This window comes from Anolis carolinensis, chromosome 1 (assembly GCF_035594765.1).
Source record: "Anolis carolinensis isolate JA03-04 chromosome 1, rAnoCar3.1.pri, whole genome shotgun sequence".
Lineage (NCBI taxonomy): Eukaryota > Metazoa > Chordata > Lepidosauria > Squamata > Dactyloidae > Anolis > Anolis carolinensis.
The window spans coordinates 95,012,310-95,033,565 of NC_085841.1; the positions used below are offsets into that span (position 1 = coordinate 95,012,310).

At 40.0% G+C, this 21,256-nt stretch overlaps 1 protein-coding gene across 5 annotated transcripts in view; it reads left to right on the plus strand.

Annotated features, from left to right (window-relative positions):
• The first annotated feature begins 5,261 nt into the window (after window positions 1–5,261).
• The window catches only part of mcm9 (minichromosome maintenance 9 homologous recombination repair factor), a 41,368-nt gene continuing 25,373 nt past the window's right edge, over window positions 5,262–21,256 (plus strand). The window contains exons 1-8 of one of the 5 annotated variants that reach the window (XM_062979482.1): window positions 5,262–5,391; window positions 8,464–8,780; window positions 11,975–12,291; window positions 14,051–14,132; window positions 14,796–14,891; window positions 16,269–16,469; window positions 17,524–17,649; window positions 19,807–19,926. In XM_062979482.1, the coding sequence (XP_062835552.1) occupies window positions 8,471–8,780; window positions 11,975–12,291; window positions 14,051–14,132; window positions 14,796–14,891; window positions 16,269–16,469; window positions 17,524–17,649; window positions 19,807–19,926 (1,252 nt within the window). In that variant the 5' untranslated portion in view covers window positions 5,262–5,391; window positions 8,464–8,470. Of the gene's footprint in view, window positions 5,392–6,079; window positions 6,277–8,463; window positions 8,781–11,974; window positions 12,292–14,050; window positions 14,133–14,795; window positions 14,892–16,268; window positions 16,470–17,523; window positions 17,650–19,806; window positions 19,927–21,256 lie in introns of those variants that run through there. The other 4 variants (XM_062979471.1, XM_003215593.4, XM_062979502.1 and 1 more) reach the window with 4 other exon arrangements.

The window sequence follows — 21,256 nt, forward strand, 5'->3', positions numbered from 1 at the left end:
TTTGGACTTTAGCTCCCAGAATTCCTGAGTATTGGAACAGCTGGCTAAGGCTCCTAGGAGTTGGAGCTCCAAACACCTGGAGGGCCACAGGTTGTGCAGGCTTAGCCTACGATGTAGAATTAATACAGTTTATTTATTATTTATTTATTTCCAGCATTTATACCCCGCCCTTCTCACCCGGGGGGGGGACTCAAGGTGACTTACAACAGTTGGCAACATTTAATGCCAAGAACATAATAATAAAACAAAAACAGTACATTTCATCAATTAAAACTATAAAAATACATCATTAAAATACATTATAACATTTAAAACATATGTAAATTAGATCCATTTGTCTAAAAACCTCAAGCTTCAGCTGAATGCTGTAGAATCATGGGATGTGTAATTTGGTGAGGCACCAGCATTCTGACATGGAAGGTAAAAGACCTTGTAAAATTGTAGTAGCAAAATGTTTTTTGTGTGTATGTGTAAGGGGAGATGGATGAAGTCACACGATACTATCAAGTACAAAATCCTATGATTACAGAGAAATATTCATACTATCATCTTCCATTTATAATTCCAATTACTTCTACCATGTCAGTTGTTTTTCTTATCAGAAACATCCATTAAAGAGGGAAATATGATACAACTATCTCATTTCTTTTGACTAGTGGACCTAGAAGCCATTTGCCTGAAAACACCTTTAGTCTGCACAGCTGCGGCCTTGAATTTGCTATGGCTAACGCTCATACCCAACCTCTACTTATGCTTGGTCTTACTAAGCATGTAAAATAATTTAAGTACCTTTGCCATTCCTTTACTTGTGTATACACAAGTTGCTGCTGTTGTGTTCCTTCAAGGCATTTCCAACTTACTGTAACTGTAAGGTGACCATATCACAGGGCTCTCTTGGCAAGATTTGTTTAGAGGCAGGTTGCCTTTACCTTCCTCTAAAATTGAGATGTGACTTGCCTGGATACAAAGAAGTAATTGCTATTCTCAGGTCATAGGTCATTTGGATTTAGTACTACACTCACTTTTAAAGTCAAATGATGTATTGTAACTCCATTAAGTATCACATTCTGCTGTGAGAGCTACTACTTTGGTCATCTGAAGGGACTGTGGGTGCAGGATGGCACCAACTCTTTTTAAATTTTTAAGTGATGTTTCACTTTATAATATTCTGTTTGCAGAGGATTTTTGCTATCTAGTTCTGACTACTCTCAGGCATGCACTCATCAATCATCTCCTAGTTACATCAGCCATACGAAGTGCTACAGCAATTCTTGCACCAACATTTCTTTACCACCTCATTCTTAGCTATTAGCTATAGGGACTACTTGCCTATACAGAAATGCTGACATTTACACCGCTCATTTTCAAAAAGAGCTGGGGTAGAGCTTATTTTAGTCTCTTGCAGCAAAATCAAACCAAACAAGCCAGATTTATCTAGCATACGTTTTTGTGGTGTCCTCTATGATCTCAGTAATTTTTACAATAGTTTTATGTGCTAGGTTTTGTCCCTATAAATTCAGTGGGCCTTATCTCCCATGTTTACAATCTTACACTGCTGAGGTATCCATAATTCAATTTGTTTGATCGCAATCAAAGCATCCCAAGATTGTTTGTATGAAATAATAAAACACAACTGACCTAAAAACTGTTTCACATGCCTCCAAAGAAATTCATGGCCAGACTTGCACTATGAATCCTCTGTAGAGCCTCCCCTTAAAGTTATTAGTCTTGCATACAAAGAAATGTGCAAAAGGAGGAAAACTACTTTCCCCAGCTGCTAAGTTTCACTTGCTTTCAATGGAATCTATCCCGATGTCTCAAATGAAATAGAAGGAATGCTTATCAATTATGTGGATACCAAATGGTGTGTGTGTGTTTAGTGAATAACCCACAGGACAGGAACAAAATTAAAAAATAACATCAGATAGAAGTCTGGGCTCAAATTACGATAATGGATTTCAACAGGTATAAATGTAAGGTACTATATTTGGGCAGGAAAATGAAATGCAAAAATATAGATTGGGTGACACTCAGTTTGGAAGCAGAACATGTGAAAAAGACCTGGGGGATCTTAGTAGGCCACAAGCTAGAAATGAGTCAACAGTGTGATATGGTGGCCAAAAATCCAATGCAGTTCTATGGAAACTGTAGTGCCATTCTATTTTGCCTGAGTCAGACATCACCTGGAATGCAGTGTCCAGTTCTGATCACAGTTCAGGAAGGGTATTGACCAGCTGCAAGGAGGGCAACCAAAGTGATGAAGTCTGAAAACCAAGACTTATGGAATTGAAGAGGACTGAAAGGTAATATGATAGTGAGCTTTCAATGTCAAAGTGATGTCATGGAGCTTTCTTCCTGCTGCTCTAGAGATTAGAACATGAACAAATGGACTCAGATTACAATAAAAGAGATTCCACCTAAACATTAGGAATAATTTCATACCTGTAACAGTGGTTCATGAGTGGAATAAACTGCCTCAGAAAGTGGTAGACATTCCTTCTTTGGAGGTCTTTAAACAGGTTGGAAGGCCATTCTTCAGGGGTGCTTTAGTTGTGTACAACATTCCTTTGTGGCAGGCCCTTGCAGTCACTCTCAACGATATACAGTGGGATCTTAGTATCTGCTGGACTTTGGCACCAGGACATGCTCAAGTTCCTTTATATACAGTGGCTTGTTGAAATGGTATCGCTTATATACCTGTGGGGGAAAATGAGGAAAGCTGCAGATGACTGAATCGGTCGATGCAAAATCTGTGGATATGGAGGGCTATCAAAAGTATGACTGGGGAACTAAGCAAGAAAAAAATCCAATTGTAAAATCCCAAGTAGGCAAGGCCCACAGAAGCAACGGCCTTTGGGTAAGTGTTGGCATGCCAAGATCCCATTTAATCAGTGAATCTAATTGCGTTGCGAGTAACAACTGGATGCATCCATTGATCCAGAGGTGGGCAAACTGATGCCTTCTAGATGCTGTGGACCAGCAACTTCCAACATCTTCCGCACTGGCTGCAATGGCCAGAGCCGGGAAAGCTGCAGCCAAACTTGCTTTTCTTTCCAGGTTTTTGGACTTCAACTCCCAGAAGTCCCAGCCAGCTTGGGTAATGGCCAGGAATTCTGGAGTGGAAGTCCAACAAAACATTAGCAGGACCAAAGTTTGGGAACCAGATATATACAGGGGGCGGTGATGGCACTGAATAGGACACAGGGGCGGGGCCAGGGGAGGGGCAGGGCCTCTTCCCAAGTGCCGGAGACAGGGCTGAGCACCTGAGGTGCCTGTTAGGACACAGGGGGCGGAGCTAGAGTGGGCGTGGCTTCTTCCCAAGAGCCCAAGACAGAGCCTCTATACCTTTCCTGAGAGGCCTTTTAGAACTAAAGGGTGGGGCTAGGGGCGGGGCCTCTTCCCAAGAGCTCGAGACAGGGCTGAGCCGCTGTTTACCTTCCCTGAGGTGCTTGTTAGAACACGGGGGCAGGGTAGAGAGGTTCAGCCCTGTCAGGAACTTGAGAAGAGGCCCTGCCCCCTCCTCTAGCCCCATCCCCTGTGTTCTGGCAGGCGCCGCGGGACAGGGATAGAAGCTCAGCTCTTCCTCAGAGCTCATAACTCTTCCCATCCCAGTCCTGGCCACCCATTTGTGGCCCCGCCCACCTCCCCCTCCAGCCCTGCCTCTTGGACTGGGAGAGAGGTCCAGCCCCACGCTCTTGAGCAGGAGCCACACCCACCCCTCTAAGCCACGCCCCCTTTTCAGGGGGCGCTGAGTAATATTTCTTCTGGAAAGGGGGCGGTAGACCAAATAAGTTTGGGAACCCCTGACTTAGATGAAGGGTTAGAAGGCATAATCATCAAGTTTGCAGATTGGGAGGGATAGCTAATACTCCAGAGGACAGGAGCAGAATTCAAAATGATCATAACAGATTAGAGAGATGGGCCGAAACTAACAAAATGAAGTTCAACAGGGACAAATGCAAGATACTTCACTTAGGCAGAAAAAATGAAATGCAAAGATACAGAATGAGGGATGCCTGACTCAACAGCAGTACGTGTGAAAAAGATCTTGGAGTCCTTATGGACAACAAGTTAAACATGAGCCTACAATGTGATGCGGCAACTAAGAAAGCCAATGGTATTCTGGCCTGCATAAATGGGAGTGTTGTGTCTAAATCCAGGGAAGTCACACTACTTCTCTATTCTGCCTTGGTCAGGCCACACCTGGAATACTGTGTCCAATTCTGGGCACCGCAATCCAAGGAAGATGTTGACAAGCTGGAATGTGTCCAGAGGAGGATGGCTAAAATGATCAAGGGTCTGGAGAACAAGCCCTATAAGGACAGCCTTAAAGAGCTGGGCATGTTTAGCCTGCAGAAGGGAAGGCTGAGAGGAGACATGATAGCCATGTACAAATACATGAAGGGAAGTCATAGGGAGGAGGGTGCAAGCTTGTTTTCTGCTGCCCTCAAGACTAGGATGAGGAACAATAGCTTGAAACTACAGGGAAAGAGATTCCACGTGAGCATTAGGAAGAACTTCCTCACTGTGTGAGAGAGCGGCAGTGGAACTCTGCCTTGGGAGTGTGGTGGAGGTTCCTTCTTTGAAGGCTTTTAAAAATGGATGGCCATTTGTCAGGGGTGCTTTGAATGAGATTTTCCTGCTTCTTGGCAGGGGGTTGGGCTGGATGGCCCACAAGCTCTCTTCCAACTCTGTGATTCTATGAAATCTCCCCTCTGAAGAGAAATTCAATTCTGAAAGAGCTATCATGGGGAAAAAATGTCCCTACTGAAACCTTCTCACCAATCCGTATTTCCACAAGCCACACTGGTCAAAATCCAATGACCACAGAAAGTGGGGTGAAATCCTCTGAACAGGGTCAGACAGCAAAACAAATACCACAGGGTTGTTCTGATTTACAAATTCAGCTTAAGGACAAACCTACAGGGGCGATCTTGCTGGTAACCTAGGGGATGACTGTACATAACATATATGTATGTGTGTGTATGACAACTGAGGCTGTCAGGAATGGTGGGAGTTTGAATCCAAAACCCCTGGAAGGGAGGCCCAAGTTTGCCCATGCATTATATAAATACACACATCTGCTCTGAGTCTCCTGTAAAGACCTCAACTCCCAGAAGCCCTACCCAGCTGGTTCAATGCTCATGAGTTCTGGGAGTTGGAGGCCCAAACAGCTGGAGGGCGCCTGCTTTGGAGAAACCTTGAATCATAATACTAACGCTGCTTCAGGGCAGGCTGCGCTCCTTCTGCGCAGTGGCTCGAGCTTCCCTCCCTCGTTCGGCCGCGTGAAAGTGGGCTCGGCCTCCGGGGCGGGCGAAGGAGAGGCTTCCTTCTGCTCCCTCCCTCCCTCCCTCCCGCTTGGCCTCGCCCTCCAAATGCGCGCTGGGGACGGTAGGTCTGCCTTGCAGCCTCGGCCCTCTTCCCGCTTCTCGCTCTCTGTCTCTTTCTCTGTCTTCAGGGCTCAACTTCGCTCTCCTCGCGCGCCTGGCTCTGGCTCTGGTTCTGGGAGGAGCCTCGTGCCATTCAAGCCATCGCTTCCCCTGGGTTTGCTTAAGGCGCCAAAAACAAAGCTAGCAGAAAGAAAGCGGGGGGAGGGGAGGGCTTCCCTGTGATATAATTTTAAAATACTTGGCTTGTTGCAGAAACAAGGATTGGTGCTAAAGCTTCAGTGGAATCGCCTTCTTCCCCATGAAAACTCTTCCCCTTCCGAGGGAAAGATTCCTCCCACTTCCTGTGGTCTCACCCCTTTGCTCAGCTATGAGTTGTATGTAAGCCGGATGTTTGTAACTCGTGGGCATATTTATTTATTTATTTATTTATTTGCCTTATTTCTGCCCCGCTTTTCTCTACCCCCAAAGAGGACTCAAGGCAGCATACATATAGCAACCATTAGATGCCTTAAAATACATACAGAGACTTAAAATCAATTAAAATTTAAAATTAATACATATTAAACATTTATTTAAAAAAATCACATCCAATATTAAAATCACATCATCCGAAAATCAATCCAAGGCCATTCCGTTATCAATTATACATTATTCCATGTCTATTTTTTTTTTTTCGTGTCAGGAGCAACTTGAGAAACTGCAAGTCGCTTCTGGTGTGAGAGAATTGGCTGTCTGCAGAAATGTTGCCCAGGGGACGCCCAGATATTTTTTGATGTTTTTACCATCCTTGTGGGAGGCTTCTCTTGTGTCCCTGCATGAACCTGGAGCTGATAGAGGGAGCTCATCTGCACTCTTCCCGGGTTGTATTCAAACCGGCAACCTTCAGGTCAGCAACCCAACCTTCAAATCATCAGTTCAACCCACCGCACCATCAGGGGCTCCTATTCCAAGTCTATTATTGCACTATACTAATTACCGAAAGCCTGATCCCAAAGCCATGTTTTTACTTTCTTTCTTTCTGAAGGCTAGAAGGGAGGGGCTGATCTGATGTCGCTGGGGAGGGAGTCCCACAGCAGAGGGGGCCCCATTGAGAAGGCCCTGTCTCTTGTCCCCGCCAGCCGCGCTGGACTAATTCCAGCTTCTTCAATATGAGCTTGGAGAGGATGGTGTTGTTTATGTGTGAATGGTATTTTAGCATTACTAGTGCAATGATTTATCAGGCTCCTGTTGGAGTTGAATTCACTTGTACAAAAGGGCAGTTTTAACTGCTGTGACTGTCATATAAGATCATCCGAGAGCCTTAGTGTCGCAATGGGTTAAACCTTTGTGCCGGCTGAACTGCTGACCTGAAGGTTGAGTTGCTGACCTGAAAGTTTCCGGTTTGAATCCACGAGACGGGTGAGCTCCCGTCTGCCAGCTCTAGCTTGCAGGGACATGAGAGAAGCCTCCCAGCTATCAAACCCAGGCGTCCCCCAGGCAACGTCTCTATAGACAACCAATTCTCTCACACCAGAAGCAACTTGCAGTATGTTCTAAAGGTGCTTCTGGCACAATAAAAATACCTGATGGATTAGTACAGGTTAAGCATCCCTTGTCTGATCTCAAAATTCTAAATACTGTACTCCATGTGACTAAGGCCCCATCTACACTGACTGTATTTCAGAATGCAGATAATTATCTGCTTTAAACTGGATGATATGAGTCTACACTACCATATAATCCAGTTTAAAGCAGGTAATTGCAATCAGAAACTGGATTATATGGCAGTGTAGATGGGGCCTGAGATAGTGACACCTTTGCTTTCTGGTGGTCATTATGCACAAACTTTGTTACATGTTAACAATTATTCAAAATGTGTATAGAATTATGTTCAGTGTATACAGTATCTGTGAAACATCAGTGAATTTGCATGCTTAGACTTGGAAGCGCAATGGGTTAAACCATTGAGCTGTTGAACTTGCTGACCGGAAGGTCGGTGGTTCAAATCTGCTGAAGGGGTGAGCTCAAGCTGTTAGCCCCAGCTCCTACCAACCTAGCAGTTTGAAAACATGCAAATGTGAGTAGATTAATAGGAACCACCTTGGCGGGAAGGTAAATGCGTTCCATGCAGTCATGCTGGCCACATGACCTTGAAGGCATCTACGGACAACGCAGGCTCTTCAGCTTAGAAATGGAGATATGCACTCCCCCCAGAGCCAGAGATTAAGGGGAAAAAGCCTTTACCTTTATCTGTATGTCTGCGTTTCATTTTTTTGAGGCATTGAATGTTTGCCTTGTGTCTCCCACTTTATTAATAACAAATAAAGTGTATTATTATTATTATTATTTGGTTATCCCCAAGGCACTCCATTATGTACATATATGCAAAAGAAGATATTCCAAAATCGGGGGGAGACGGGCCCAAAATATATCCCAAGCATTTTGGATAAGGGGTACTCAATCTGCAATCCTCACTTGTTGCAGGTTTCCAATTCAGAAATAAAAGCAAAAAGGAAGGGAAGAAGGAATATGTTGTGACAGAAGGACAATAAAAACCAGATCAAATATGCCAATAATCTAATGGTCAAGTCAATGTGGCCAACCAGATGTCTTGGAAAGTTCAATCAGCAAGGCATTATGGGTATTATTCCATTCCACCTGTGAGCTCTGATTCCAAGAGTTCATTTAATGGTTTTGACTTCTGGTGCTTTGCAAGAAATACTTTATGTTTGTTCCTGCTGCACCATTTATCATATTGTAAGTTTATTTCTCCTAGTAGTCTTTTGTAGCTATTCTTGACTGTGAGGCAGGGATGTACATCTTTGGGAATTTGGTTCTCAGGCAACAACGAGTAAATGTGCTGTTCAAGAAATCTCTACGGTACACAATTTTCAAGGACTGTTCACAATGTGAGTTCTATTATTTGCAAAAGAAAACATGTATATATTTTGGAAACTCACTTTCAGAAGAGAAAATGCTGTTTTATATTAAGAGTTAAGATAATAGTAATCCGGAGTATTTTTCTCTTTCCAGAAGAGAACATATTGTTAACAGTTCATGTTGCTGATCTAATTTCATTTTCTTGTAATTGTAGGATCACTATGGTTCTGAATACGGATCAGATAAACTTCATTGGACAGGTGCTCGAATCGTATGTTTTGGAACACCACAAAAATGATATCTTGCAGATTTTGGGAGAAAAAGACGATGATGCCCATTACCCAGTTATTGTTGATGCTCTAACGCTTTTTGAGACCAATATGGAAATTGGTGAATATTTCAATGCAGCCCCCAATGAAGTGCTTCCCATTTTTGATAATGCGTTGCGCAGGGCAGCTGTGACCATCTTTCAGTCCATCTCTCAAGTTCATGGCTTCATCATTAAGCAGAATCTTCATGCCAGAATATCGGGTAAGGCACAATTCCTGATGGCAGTTTTGTGAAAAACTTCTCTGGGCTTCATCATTAATGATAGCAACGTTCATTGATTGTGTTATACAGGTTGAGAATCCCTTATCCAAAATTCCAATATCCAGAATACTCCAAATTCACTGCATGGGTGGCTAAGATAGTGTACACAAGCATTCTTTCATGCACACAATTATTTTATAGGTAAAGGTAAAGGTTTCCCCCTGACATTAAGTCTAGTCATGTCCTACTCTGGAAGTTGGTGCTCATCTCCATTTGTAATCTGAAGAGCCAGCATTGTCCATAGATACCTCCAAGATCATGTGGCCAGCATGACTGCATGGAGTGCTGTTACCTTCCCACCAGAGCGGTACCTATTGATCTACTCACATTTCCATGTTTTCGAACTACTAGGTTGGCAGAAGCTGAGGCTAACAGTGAAAGCTCACCCCACTCCCCAGATTCAAACAGCTGACCTTTTGGTCAGCAAGTTCAGCAGCTCGGTGGTTTAACCCACTGCGCCACTATAAGATTATGTAAAATTATATTCAGGCTATGTGTATGAGGTGTATATCAAACATAAATGAATTATGTGTTTGGACATGGATCTCATCTCAAATACATTTCATTTGTCTGCAATATGGTTATTCCAAAATATCTCTAGTCCCAACCATTTTAGAAAAGGGATTTTCAACCTTTATATTACATTATATGTTGTAATACTATAGAATAATAATAATAATAATAATAATAATAATAATAATAATAATAATAATAATATAATTTTATTTTTGTACCCCGCCACCATCTCCCCAGAGGGACTCGGGGCAGCTTACAGATAATTATTATGTAAGTGTCTGCAATAGACAGTTACAATCATTTGATTCCACTTTGATTGTGATGGCTTTCTTTTACTATACTCTGGGATTTGTAATTCAGTGTGGTACTTAAAATTCTGTATTAGAATGCTCTAGTCCACTCTACTGAACTTCAGTTCCCATGATGCACCTGGAAGTTGGAAGAAAGAAGGATTAAGTCAGTTTAATTCTATAGTGAAAGAGTCTGTAATTACTATATTGTCATATATAAGGGGAGCTGAGGTCTTAATGCGGTACAGATAAGCATATCAGAGGTCATGTGGCAACCAAGGATAGGGCAAAATCCAAATGTCTATAGACTACTCCTGCTGCTAGCATGTGTTCCTAGTGTGCTTGTGCCAACCCTTCACTCCCACACTCCCACAAATAGATATATATATACCCATGGAGTGGCCTTTGCTTTTTGCCCCTCTCTTCCTATTCACTTCCTATTGTGAAAGTTTTTAAGGGCATCTTATCAAAGTTCTAGTTCTCAAAAGAAGTAAGGGAGCATATGCTAGGAAATGGACCACCCCTAAGAGGAAAGTGGGGGGACTCATTGGCCACATTAAGCCTGAGTTGGAGGTTCAGAGAGTTGCAAAGAAGCCTTCCTGATCAGGCTGCAGAACAGAAGAGAACCCATGGTTGTGACTGTGGAGGAAGGAGGTCAAAATGAGAGCTTTGAAATTTTATTTCAATCCCCAAATTTCTAGCATCCCAGGAAATATAACACTGAAAATATTTTCATTCCTATAAACCTGTTGTGTTTACATTCCATAGGTATCTATGGCTTCCCCTTTTCTTTAGATGTCTAAATTGTACTTCTAAATTACCATATCAATTGAGAATTTAAGCTACTTCTAGAAATTTTGGAGCAGAAAGAAAATCTCATTAGGAGAGCAATTTTCTTTCCTTTTGAGGTGTGTGCTAATAAATCTTGCCAGCTAGCCTCATTATTTCTCCTCTAGGCAACTATATTCCTTTCCTCATTGGGCTTCCTGTGTTGGATATTTTCATATGTTTTGTTGAATAAATAACAAAAGAAGACAGCCTCTCTGATTGTTCAAATACTTATATGTTTTACTTTTAAGTACCAATTGTCTTGTTGTCTAATGCAGTGTCTGACAGTTATGCCAAAAAGATGTGCAGTAGCTCATTGAAACACTGTAACGCTCTCTGGCTGGAGGTACAGAAGCTGTGCTTTAAGAAGGTCATAGAGTTTAGGCCTATTAATAGGGGGGAAAGATGCTGCAGGCCAAATTGTCAGAAAACACAAAGCTCTTCTTAATTTTTGTAGGGAATATAAAGCATCCAAAGTAACCTTCCTAGCATAAAGGAGAGCTCTTTTAGGAGGAGGAATCAGCAGCGATTTTGTTTTTCTGACTCATAAATGGAAGAATATCTTTGTTATAAAAACATAGTTTATTTTGAAGGCTCTTTCTATACAATCACTGTATGGTTACCCCCCCCCCCCAAATGTGAGAACCTAATACATTATTAGTTTGACATCTGCCTCAGAGGATTTGTGGTGTGTCTCATTTGTGTTAATCTCAAAAAAAAATCTACATTTCCTATAGTGTAGCTAGCTACATGTGCATAGATGCCATCCATATTGTGTCCTATAAAATCCCTACTTTTAAAATATGTATGACCTTACTTAGGTGGAAAATACTCTAAACAATGATTGAGGATTTTTCAGCTCATATTACTCCCATTGAACTCAGTGCGATTTGTTTCTGAACAGGAATTTGGATAGTTTTCTAAGCACTAAATTTTACTGAACCATTGAATTGTATGGTTGTACGACATAAATGATATACTTGCTTGTTAGTGTGTGTGTGGAAAGGTACTTTTCTGTGTTTTGTCATGTGCTCTTTCCTTTCCATGAGTGGATATTTTGATTTAATTTAAATCTTTTCTTTCTCCTACAGGAGACCCAATAGACAATAAACTGATAGATGATAAACAGTAAACTAGATTCCTAGAACAGTTGGTAAATATGTATGTGAGAACTTGGGCCTGTATCCCTTGGTGCCCTTCCTGAATGATGTTGCATCTGAGCAACAGACTCTGAACAGTGGCGGGATCCAATAGAGATCCTGGCTATAAAACCAGTTATGCAAGCAATAGTATGGCTTGGGGCTACAAGAAGACACATCCTGCTGCTGCTTGCACAACTTGAAAGAATACAACTAGCATACTTTACTATCATTTCAATGGATTTAGGTAAATGGGTCCCTGCTCTGTAGTGCTATTTTTTACCCTTGTACAGTGTGTCAGTCATGCAATTGAAGCTATGGTTTCTTGAACTGACAAGCATTTTCTGTGTGATTTCAACAGGTTTACCTGTTTGCCCAGAGCTAACTAGAGAACACATCCCAAAAACAAGAGATGTTGGACACTTCCTTTCGGTCACTGGCACGGTGATTCGTACCAGCTTAGCTAAAGTCCTGGAGTTTGAACGGGATTACATGTGTAACAAGTGCAAGCATGTTTTTGTGGTCAAGGCTGATTTTGAGCAATACTACGCTTTCTGCCGCCCATCATCCTGCCCTAACAAAGAAGGCTGCAACTCTTCCAAGTTCACTTGTCTCTCCGGAACATCCTTTGCTCCCAGCAGTTGCAGAGACTATCAAGAAATAAAGATACAAGAGCAGGTTTCAAAGATATTTAAATTATTATCATGAATTTGCTGTGGAATAGGGGATAAATGTTAGATGCAAGTGTTTTCATTATCATCTGCATGCTTTCCTGTAGTGCTGTATAGTAATAATGTGCCTTCAAATCAACCTTGATTTATGGCAGTGGTTCTCAACCTGGGGTCCCCTGATGTTTTTGGCCTTCAATTCCCAGAAATCCTAACATCTGGTAAACTGGCTTGGATTTCTGGGAGTTGTAGGCCAAAACACCTGGTCAACAACCGCTGCTTTATGGCAACCCTGAGCTGCCATGAGGGTTTTTTTTTTGGTAAAATTTATTTCAAGGAGTTTATGATTGCCTTACTCTTATGCTGTGACTTATTTCAAGGCCATCCAGTGGTTTTCATAGCTGAGTGGGACTCATGGAGTCTTAGTCCAACACTTAAGGCACTAGCTTCTGTGTAATAATGGCTATTTACTAGATAACTGACAGGAGGAAATGTAGCCTTATTTAAATGGAGCTGCATTCAACATTAGTGTTTGCAGTGGGATTTTCTTTCCTTCTCCTCCTCACTGCAAACCCCTACCTTTCCAGTTTTTGGGGTGTAATGGATTGGGAAGATTGCCAACCCAGGTTTCTTTGAATTGTGCTGGATGCTGTCTACTCCTAGTGTGTGACGTAATATCACACAAGTATTCAATAGTTCAGAATGAGGAAAACTCACAGTAAGGATCACACAAGGTAGTAAAATATTTTCCTCTGATGATTGCCACTCACATGGATTCAAGAGCAGAAAAGTATTTATTATTATTTACTCTTTTATTGTATAAAATTATGCCAGAGATAGCAAATATACTCTGGTAAAATGGCATTGAATTTTCTTGGACGGCATTGCTATTCCCTTCTCACTCCCTTCAATCCCCTGTGCAATTTCCCACATTATATAATCATTAAATTAAACAATAGAGTATATATATATATATATATTTCATAAATCCAGTCATATATATATATACAGTAGAGTCTCACTTATCCAACATAAACGGGCTGGCAGAACGTTGGATAAGCGAATATGTTGGATAATAAGGAGGCATTAAGGAAAAGCCTATTAAACATCAAATTAGACTATGATTTTACTAATTAAGCACCAAAACATCATGTTAGACAACAAATTTGATAGAAAAAGTAGTTCAATACACAGTAATGCTATGTAGTAATTACTGTATTTACGAATTTAGCACCAAAATATCACGATATATTGAAAACATTGACTACGATAATGTGTTGGATAATCCAGAACGTTGGATAAGTGAGTGTTGGATAAGTGAGACTCTACTGTATATACACACACACACATATACTCTATTGTTTAATATTTGATGTAAATGGTTTTTTCCTCATTTTTAATTAAATTATAAGACGTTTAGATTAAATCCTTGTGCTACAGCAGAATCTCATTTTTGCTTCCTTTAGTGAGGAACTGTTTAGTTTGCATTATCTGTGATTTAAATAAACCACAAACTACAGTACAGTTGGATACTGCTAATTAATTGCTCTTTCTGTATACATATATTTCCAAGCAATATAGAAAGCTGTGAATTAAAACAATCTACACATAAATTGCTAAGGCCCAAGGATAGTTTCATCATCATTAACAACAAATGGTGGCATGCAAAAGAGCAGTCTGTCTGAGAACTTCAGAGTTCTTTTCAAGACTATAGCCCAGATTCACAAGTATTGTTTTTCAGAAAATAAAATACATTTCATGTTTCAAAGGTTCAAAGGTTGTCTGTTGGAAGCATTCCTCGCTCTATGATGGTTGTTCTGGAAGATGACTTAGTTGATAGTTGCAAATCTGGTGAGTGCTGTTCAATTTCCTGTGAAAAATATCTTTTTAGGATAATTTTTATTTGAGAAATAAAGTGGACTGCTGTTTTAACTGAACTGGTAATGTTGAAGTCCTGTCTGAGTGTATGAATGCATCTGTCAAGATGCTTTGTTGGTGTTAAAATCACTGTTGTCATGCTGCATGAAAAACTCATTGTCTTATGTCAAAGCATCAAACCATATAACTTCTGCCACTTGTAATTTCTGAACCCTGAAATACTATTTTGAGATGTCTGCAGTAAGCACTGTGTGATACTCTAGTCTGCACTAAAATTTCCCTGATTTCCAACCCTTTTATTAAAACTATCCTAACTAATTGTTTTTGTTATTTTCTGTATAGATGGTAATAGAGGCAAATTGTCCATTTAAGATCATTGTTGATCTTAATGACCCTAAATGAATTAATTGAGTCATCTTTATAGGCTTACTGGTTTCCCTGAAACTCTTCACAACTTGTGTGTGTCTGTAATAGGTTACAGCTTTAAAAACAAGCAACATAATTTAATTTACTAGAGTTCTGCAGGTTGAACAAAAGTAGTTTGCCAAGTAATTATAAGCTGTCTCTAAATTAAATCTAAATTTACTTTTTCCTCTTTGGGAATTGCTGATCTGTGCCTTCCAACTCATTTTTCAGGGAATGCTACCATCAGAATATACAAAAATGCAGAGACTTATAGGTTGGCAGGTGGTGTGGTGGTGCTATGGAAAGCCACTGGTTTACTTCCTCCAGGTATTTTGCCTATCAGTGCCTCTGGGGTGATTTTCCAGTTCCGAATGAGAAAGTGCCTAGAAAAGAAAATATAGTAGTGCCGGTCTATACAACTAGCAGTTATAAAGGGCCAATATGAAAAAAAATTCTGCAGACCACTCCTCCTTCCTTCATACTTAATCAGGATTAGCTGTAACTCTTCACCACCAGTTTGCCCCATCCCCTTCACTGATTGGCCATTTCTGTGCTTGCCTTCGATGGGCCACAGTGAAACCCTTTACAGGTCGCATTCGGCCTATGGACCATACGTTGTACAGTCCTGGAATAGAACGTACTCATGAATACAAAAGAGCTGTATCACAATCCCTTTATCGCACAGCCTCTCTTATTATCTCTGCTGGCAGTAACAAGGTCTTGTTTGTCTCACACTGAGAACATGAGGACTGTGCTGGTTCACACTGGTCCAGTCCAGCATTTGGTCTACTTTGTGGTTGACTATTTAACTAGAAGAGGTCCACTAGCATGACAAAAATGTTCTATGTTACGTATTTTCTGTGTCAGATAGTGATATACAGTGTTTTTGGTACTAGAGGGCATCTATAGCTATTATAACCAGTAGCCACTAATTAACCTCACTTCAGTGAATTAACCAATTCCCTTGTAAAACCATCCAAGTTGGCAGCGCTTCATTATATCTTAGGGCAGTTAATTCCACATTTTAATTATGTCTCTGTGGTGTCTCTGTGCTGGGAGGTAGTTTCTTTGGTATATTTAACTCTTTTATCTCTTTAGGTTTTTCAGAGCTGAACAAAGGTTCGTTTGGAGAATCATACCCTCTAAGATGAGCCCCCCTTTCTAAGGAGGGTAGTAGCGGCATCTGGCTTACAGCTCTAGATACAGGATGATGTAGAATCTTTGAAACGTCTTTGCAAATCATGTGTTGTCTTATCAAATGGAACCCCTCGTGTTAAGAATTACTATGATTAATTTTTATTAACCTTTACAAAGAACCTAAACCAGCTGTCAGAATTGAAGATTCTTTAGACGTAACTCTTCCGGCAGGCATACCCAGTCATATTTATCTTGTGAATTTAATTTGCATTTTATTGGTAAATTTTAAGCTGCATTTTCTCTGTGTGATATATTTGTAATGTATGTATTTGTTATATATCTATTAATAGTGTATTGTTTTACTTTGTTGTATGGAGAGGCAGGTAATAAAAATTGTTAGCATTATCCTGTGGGACAAATATGCATGTCATGTTTTTATAGTTGCATTTTTTCTTTACATATCTAGAATTTATTCATATGTGATATTATGCAGATTTATTCAAAAGGAAACTTCATATTCACATAGATCTGCAGTAATATTGCAACCATTCTTGTTTTTATCCTCAGGTGATGACATAACAGTTTATGGAATAGTAATGCAGAGGTGGAAACCTTTTCACCAAGATTCACGCTGTGATGTAGAGATTGTCTTGAAAGCCAATTATATTCAAGTAAACAATGAGCAAATGACAGGAGTTATCATTGATGAGGAGGTCCGGAAGGAATTTGAAGATTTTTGGGAAAAACATAGAAATGATCCCTTAGCAGGTATGTGAAAAAGACAAAGCGATATATATAACTTTCTGTTCCAAAAGACAGGCAATGTGCCATGAAATTTTATTCCCTGGTGTGAGAATCAATACATAAGAGGAAGGAATTAATTCTGTTATATCTCTCTGCCGGTAAAATCAGCATGAAGAGATTGTATGAAAGGGGATAATAAGGGAAAAAACTGGAAAGGACTTGACAAACCTTGTTTCACTCTTAATAGAAAGAAAGGAGGGGAGATAATTGGGTGCTTTGTGTATAATATGTGGCTTCTACTTTAATTTCAGAGTAGCTTTTATTTTAACTGATGGATCAGGTGCTCTGTCAGGATTGGTGGATCAGGAAGTATGATCCTAGAGACTGCTGCAGCTGTGGAAGGCAAAAAGAGTCCTGGGGAAAGATATCACAACTTAAAAAAAATTCTTGGTCACAGTAGTGTTTGACTAAGGAACAGAAACTGGAAATTGGCTTTTGTATATGTGATAAATACATCATGTCATATGGTGTCTCCAATGAAGAGCATGCCTTTAGAGATTCAGACTCTCCAACACATTCAAGTGGAAAGACCTGGTCTGTGCTTTGATTCTTTCAGGAAAACATGGCTTTCTAGAGGTTATTGCTTTCCACCTCCCGTCTGTCTTTCCCATCATAGCTAATGGGGAAGGCTAAGGGAAAATGTTTTCCCCCAGCACCCGAGAGCCTCAAATTCCCTGTCCCTGATTTCAGTAATGGAAGCTTGAACCGATGGAAGAATTCTGCATATGCACTAGGACTCAGGAATATTGTAGCTATCAGGAATATTGTAATAGAAAAACATGGAGAAAATAGTCATTATATTAATCTGTGTACTTCACCACCACTCAATACAATATGCTGAATGTGAATGTTTACCTTTTATAACCCTATGAGGCCAAACCACATTAAACAGAGGTGTCTCTTCAAAATTTCTCAACTTTAATGCAGGAGAGCAGTGGACTGGTAGAATTAACAGGCTTGTTTGTTTCAGATTTGTTCGTCTTATCTGCTGTCATTTTTTGCTTTCACTCCTTTCCAGGCAGGAATGAGATCTTGGCTAGCTTGTGCCCTCAGATTTTTGGCTTGTATCTCGTGAAGCTTGCTGTAGCCATGGTCCTTGCAGGTGGCGTACAGAGAACAGATGCTGCGGGCACACGGATTAGAGGTTAGCAACAATACTTCGTTTCCATCTTATTCCCACTCTGTGAAAGGTACCTCTTTATCCCTGAACGTGTAAGATACTTTCAGCAGCACTTTCACATTAAAAGAGAAATCATCTACCTTCGTGTCCTTTTGATAAAGTAACTCTGCTAAACTTCAAATTACCTCAAAACTGAATGTCATATTTTGAGAACACGAGGAAAGCCACTAGAGGCTTATCAGGGAAAAAGACCCTGGGAGTATGGCGACTTTTGCCTTTTTGTTTTGATTTTACTTAGTTTCATTATTTCGCATCCAAACTCTTCTTTGAAATATCCCATGGTCTTCTCACTCCCCTTGTGGTCTTTCTTCTCCAACTCCCATTGTTCACCTATCACAATATTTTAGAAATTAACTTTGATCAATTTCTACTGCTTCAGGAGTTATAGTCAAAATGTTAAGCAGCTTTAGCAGTATTGCATGACTTAAACTTAGGATCTTTTTCTTTTATTGCTGGCAAACCTCTTCCCTTTGCTCGAACTCTGTTCAGTCTGCTTTCCTGGGTGCAGTCACTATATCCCTTAGAGGTGGCTAGTTCTTTTCATTTTTAGGATATTCCTGGTCAATTGAACTAACTTCTGAAGTTAAAATACAAATCCTTGTAACAGCTGGGGATTCATTGGAAATGATGGGGGAAATATCATGCAGACCCCAAAACAAACAACAAAAAATAAAAAAGACAAAAACAAAACCAGCAACTTTCTGGTTTTTCTGGATAGGCCCTAAGACAACAACATCTTGAAACAAAATCATGTCAAGATGAAATATTGGCCTGAATTTGTTAAGATGGTAACAAATGTTTATACTGCTCACTTCATTCTCTCAGTTATGAATTCATCAGTTTAGTTCCACATTCATAATTGTTGTGGCGTGGCAAAGAATTAAAATTTTCTTCACCAAATACAAGATGCATATACTCGTTGAAATATTTTCTTCCAATGTATCTAATATAACATAAAATTGTTTCCTGTTATACTCTTTGTCTCAACCCTCCACACAGAATTTGCTTTTTTCTTTTAATCTTTATATATTTTTAAACTGCCCATCATGTATAGTGTAATGTACCTCCTTGTTTTTAACATGTGATGTATGTTTTGATTGTATGATTGTTTTTCATGTTTGATTTTACAATGTGTAATTGTCACTGTTTTTACTATTGCTGTGAGCCGCCCCGAGTCCCCTCGGGGAGATGGGGCGGGATATAAGAATAAATTTATTATTATATTATTACTTCACACTGTAATAATTCAATCAGAAGGACATTTTAACCGCTTGAAACAAACAGCTATTAATATAGCTGTCAATAAATAAATCATCATTCCTCTCTCCTCTTACAATACTATCTTTTAAGATTGACACCATTATTATACCCTCTAAAGATATTGTATATCTTGTTACATTTTCATTTTAGTAGAAGACAGCCAGTATATTCTACTTCTAGGGCTATGTTGGTATTTAAATTCCTGCTCTTGGTGAGTCAAGGAGAAAACAAACATTTTGGATGAAATTGTATTACCTTATCCATTTGCCATAATGGTTAATGTGGCTGTAATCATGGTTAGTGCAGTGGTTCTCAACCTGTGGTTCCCCAAATGTTTTGGCCTTCAACTTCCAGAAATCCTAACAGCTGGTGAACTGGCTGGGATTTCTGAGAATTGTAAGCCAAATCACCTGGGAACCCACAGGCTGAGAACCACTGCACTAACCAAGATTACAGGTATGAAATGCAGCCTATGGCCACATTAACCATTATGGCAAATGGACAAGGTAATACAATTTCATCCAAAATGTTTTTTTTCTCCTTGACTCACCAAGAGCAGGAATTTAAATACCAGCATAGTCCTAGAAGTAGAATATAACCACTGGGTTAGTGCCAACTGAAACCAGACCTTGAATCAATTACACTGTCCACTTAGGTTTTAGAATACATTTGTACATTTATTTCTTTGCAAGGTGAATCTCATCTTTTATTGGTTGGAGACCCTGGGACAGGAAAGTCTCAATTTCTGAAATACGCAGTCAATATAACCACTGGGTTAGTGCCAACTGAAACCAGACCTTGAATCAATTACACTGTCCACTTAGGTTTTAGAATACATTTGTACATTTATTTCTTTGCAAGGTGAATCTCATCTTTTATTGGTTGGAGACCCTGGGACAGGAAAGTCTCAATTTCTGAAATACGCAGTCAAGATTACTCCACGATCTGTGCTTACAGCAGGAATTGGATCTACCAGTGCAGGTAAATGGAGATATCATATGTGAGGATGTCAAATTCAAAGAGGCGGGAAAGAGACAAACTCTCCCCTCTCTTCCTGAGAACCTGAGTTTTATTTATTTTGAAGGTAAAACAGTCAATAATTAATTTTGTACAGTCTTTCCAAGAGCCACAGCCACTGTGCTATTCTTTCACAAGTATTCTACCATCATCCCTTTAATATCCTCATTGCTATTTCCAGTTACGAGTATAGATTGTGAGTATATCCTTATCTGAAAAGCTTGGGACCAGTAGTATTTCGTATTTTGGACTTTTTTCTTATTTTGGAATATTTGAATATAAATAATGCACTATCTTGGAAATAGGACAAAAGTTCTAAGCTCCACATTCATTTATATATTGCAGATATGCATTATACCAGTGGTTCTCAACCTGGGGTCCCCAGATGTTTTTGGCCTTCAACTCCCAGAAATCCTAACAGCTGGTAAACTGGCTGGGATTTCTGAGAGTTGTAGGCCAAAAACATCTGGGGATCCCAGGTTGAGAACCACAGCCTTATACATATAGCCTGAAGCTAATTTTATACACATTTTTTTAAAAAAAATTGCATGAAATAAAGCTTGTGTACATTGAACCATTAAAAAGCAAAGGTGTCACTTGGATAATCTTGGATTTTGGAATATTTCAGAGTTTGGAATTCCAGATAAGGAACTTAATATGTATTTCCAGCACTCATGGTTAATTAGAATAACTCTCCCAACTATGTGATTTCCTATGACTTTTCCCAAGCTGCTGTATCACATTCCACAAACCAATATTGTTGCCCTCTTAATTTTTTCCCTCACTGAAAACTCCTATTGACTGAAAACCCTGAAATGACAAAAGCAGCTGAAGCAGATGTCATTAGTCAGTCAGCTCTCCTCCCCACAGCATATGAACTTATTCCCAGTTGCCTTTTGCATACTGGGGCAAGGCGGGATATCCCTCAAAAGGCAATTTCTTGTTTAATGCATGCATCATGTGTTGTTTAACTATGCAGATCTCTGATTCAACTTTTAACCAGAGAGATTTTATTCATAAGCAGTGTAGCCCTGCATAAATACTCTCCTAAGGAAAAAATGCAGTGGAAACAAGCTGTAACTTTGAATAGGAATGATGGTTTCCTTCTGCCCAGACCTACATCATCTTAGAGTTGTTAAAAGTAGGACTGGGACTCACATAGCCCTCCATATGTTACCAGCATAACCAATGGCTAAGAATGCTGGGAGTTGTAGCACAGCAATATACTTATGATTCCTAAACCTGATTTAATCCCCTGCATATTGACAGCACATTTATTTTGGATGTCCAGGTT